This window comes from Vombatus ursinus, unplaced genomic scaffold, assembly GCF_900497805.2.
Source record: "Vombatus ursinus unplaced genomic scaffold, bare-nosed wombat genome assembly UNPS02009062.1, whole genome shotgun sequence".
Lineage (NCBI taxonomy): Eukaryota > Metazoa > Chordata > Mammalia > Diprotodontia > Vombatidae > Vombatus > Vombatus ursinus.
This window is the reverse complement of record NW_020948840.1, coordinates 3,104,947-3,107,281: the sequence shown is the minus strand read 5'-3', so window position 1 is coordinate 3,107,281 and position 2,335 is coordinate 3,104,947. Positions and strand designations below refer to the sequence as shown.

The 2,335-nt window shown below is 41.2% G+C and overlaps 1 protein-coding gene across 1 annotated transcript; it reads right to left on the bottom strand.

Annotated features, from left to right (window-relative positions):
• Window positions 1-1,131: 1,131 nt before the first annotated feature.
• On the bottom strand, window positions 1,132-2,076 carry LOC114034620 (olfactory receptor 2AG1-like). Its single transcript, XM_027850356.1, has one exon. The coding sequence runs from the start codon at window positions 2,074-2,076 to the stop codon at window positions 1,132-1,134; it is 945 nt and encodes a 314-aa protein (XP_027706157.1).
• Window positions 2,077-2,335: the final 259 nt, after the last annotated feature.

Below are 2,335 nucleotides of genomic sequence, written 5' to 3'. Positions count from 1 at the left end.
CATTGCACCCATTAGCAGCTATGGGAAGGATTTTTAAAGTGTATAGTACAGCTAAATACCAACTTCTCCAAGAAGTTCAGGACTTTCTATTTGCTGAATATGAACAGTACCTCCTTCCAATCCCCATAATGATTCCAGGCATTGAACTTTACCTCCTAACCCCAACTTCTGAATGTCACTCAAGCAATTAGGGCAAGCTCTATTTTTATACTTTGACAGGTCTGTATTCTCATTTTATGTAGGAAAGTAACGAACTAATTTTTTGTACTTCTGTAAATCTTGGGCAGAAGGCTTCATTGTTTGTTTCTTTGCTTGTTTTTTAAATTTCTTGACATTGCATAGACATCAGTGCAGCAATGTCTATAGGTTATTCCTTGCTGTCATTATGTGACTGCTCATATTTTTTCCTAGTCATGCATGCCTCCTTATAGCACCTTTTTAACACTCTGTCTTCTGAATAGTCTTCAATTTCTAGCATGGAGCTTCCTGTTTATGCCCAATGCGCTGTTCTCTATAGCTCAATGGGTTGACCCTCAACTTTACTTGATAAAAGTAAAAACTCATTAACATATGGCCAAAAGTGAACTTCCCCTGGAAATACTGAATTTACACTTCCTTGACATCTTCAAGTAGAGGCTGAATGGACTTGTGGGAGAAATTATTATACAGGATATGCTGTTCACATAGGTGACTGTTGAGTTGTTATTTGTGGTCTTTGATAATCATGAAGATTGAGAGAAGTGTCCCAAGACTGGAGAGGGACAAATTTTATGTTAGTTTTCAAAATTAGGAAAGTCTATTTTTAAAGCTAAGGCTGCTAATTTTGACTACTATTCCTTAAAAAAAAATTCTAGAATGCATTATGAAGTGTGAGTTTTGTTACCTGGTCACAATTATTACCAGGAATTAGAGAAGTTAAATATTTTTTACCCCTCTAGAATTTTCCTTATGTTGCCCCTTCTGTAACTGCCTCTCACATTGTGAATGACCTCATGTATAGTATAGAGTAGTGTTAAAGGAAGAATAAAAGGGAAAATTTGATTATGGTGCCGATGAAACATTCCACACAAGTGGGAATTTGCTAGCTACTATATCTCAGTTGGAAAATCAAGCAAAGACCTGTGTAGGGTTCTACAATTCTTGACCTGAGGGGCCTTTCCCTAGCAACTTCTTCAGGGCTCCCAGTACATCCTTGTTCCTCAGGCTATAGATCAGGGGGTTTAGGGCTGGAGTAATAATGGCATAGAACACAGAGATGATATTGTCCTGCTGAGGGCTGTGGTAAGCACTGGGCAGGACATACATGAACACAGCAGCTCCATAGTAGAGCCCAACCACTGTCAGATGGGATGAGCAGGTAAGGAGAGCTTTCTTTCTCCCCTGTGCTGAGGACATGTGGAACACAGTAGTCAAAACTCGCGTGTAGGAGGCAATGATAGCAGAGAGGGGGATGAGGAGGAATGTCACACCCATTGTGTATAGCATGAACTGGTACTTTGTGGTGTCAGCACATGCCAGCTTCAGCAAAGGAGGGATCTCACAGAGCAGGTGGCTTATCTCTCGGGTTCTACAGAAAGGGAAGTGCATAGTGTATATGGTGTGCACAAGGGCATTCATGGATGCCAAGAGCCAGGATGTGGCCACCATGGACCAGCAAACTTTTGGTCTCATGAAAACCATATAGTTTAGGGGATGTTGAATGGCTACATAGCGGTCATATGCCATGAAGGCTAACAGGATATCTTCAGCACCTCCAATTGTCATTATCAGAAATATCTGAAATCCACAGCCTGAAAAAGAGATGATGCTCTGTCCACGTAAGTAATCCACAAATGTTTTGGGGGAAATGATAGTTGTAAAGAGCAGATCCATAAGTGACAGCTGGCTGACCAAGAAGTACATAGGCACATGGAGCCGCCTGTGCATAGCAATCAACAGGAGCAGGAGGCCATTGCTGGTCACGGCCACCAGGTAGAGGAATGTGATTGTGGCACAAACCAGTCCAGGATACTTACTGGACTGGAGAATTCCAATGAGGAAGAAACTGCTCTCCAAAGTGTTGTTCCAGAGCTCCATTTCACAGGCTCTTTTTTTCCTGGATAAAAACAGAGAGATGAGTACATAGACCCAACAAATCCAGGAATACTATAAATGTATAATGTTACAGGCCTCTAAAAGTCAGTAGGTGGTAAGTCAATAAGGGAGAGCCTTTCCACTGGCCAATTGGACTCATGGCAATGATTATTGAGCTTACTTTCTCATATAGGTATTTCCTCACTAACAAATGACAAAGATGACCATCAAATTGAGCCAAATAAAGGGTGATAACTTACTT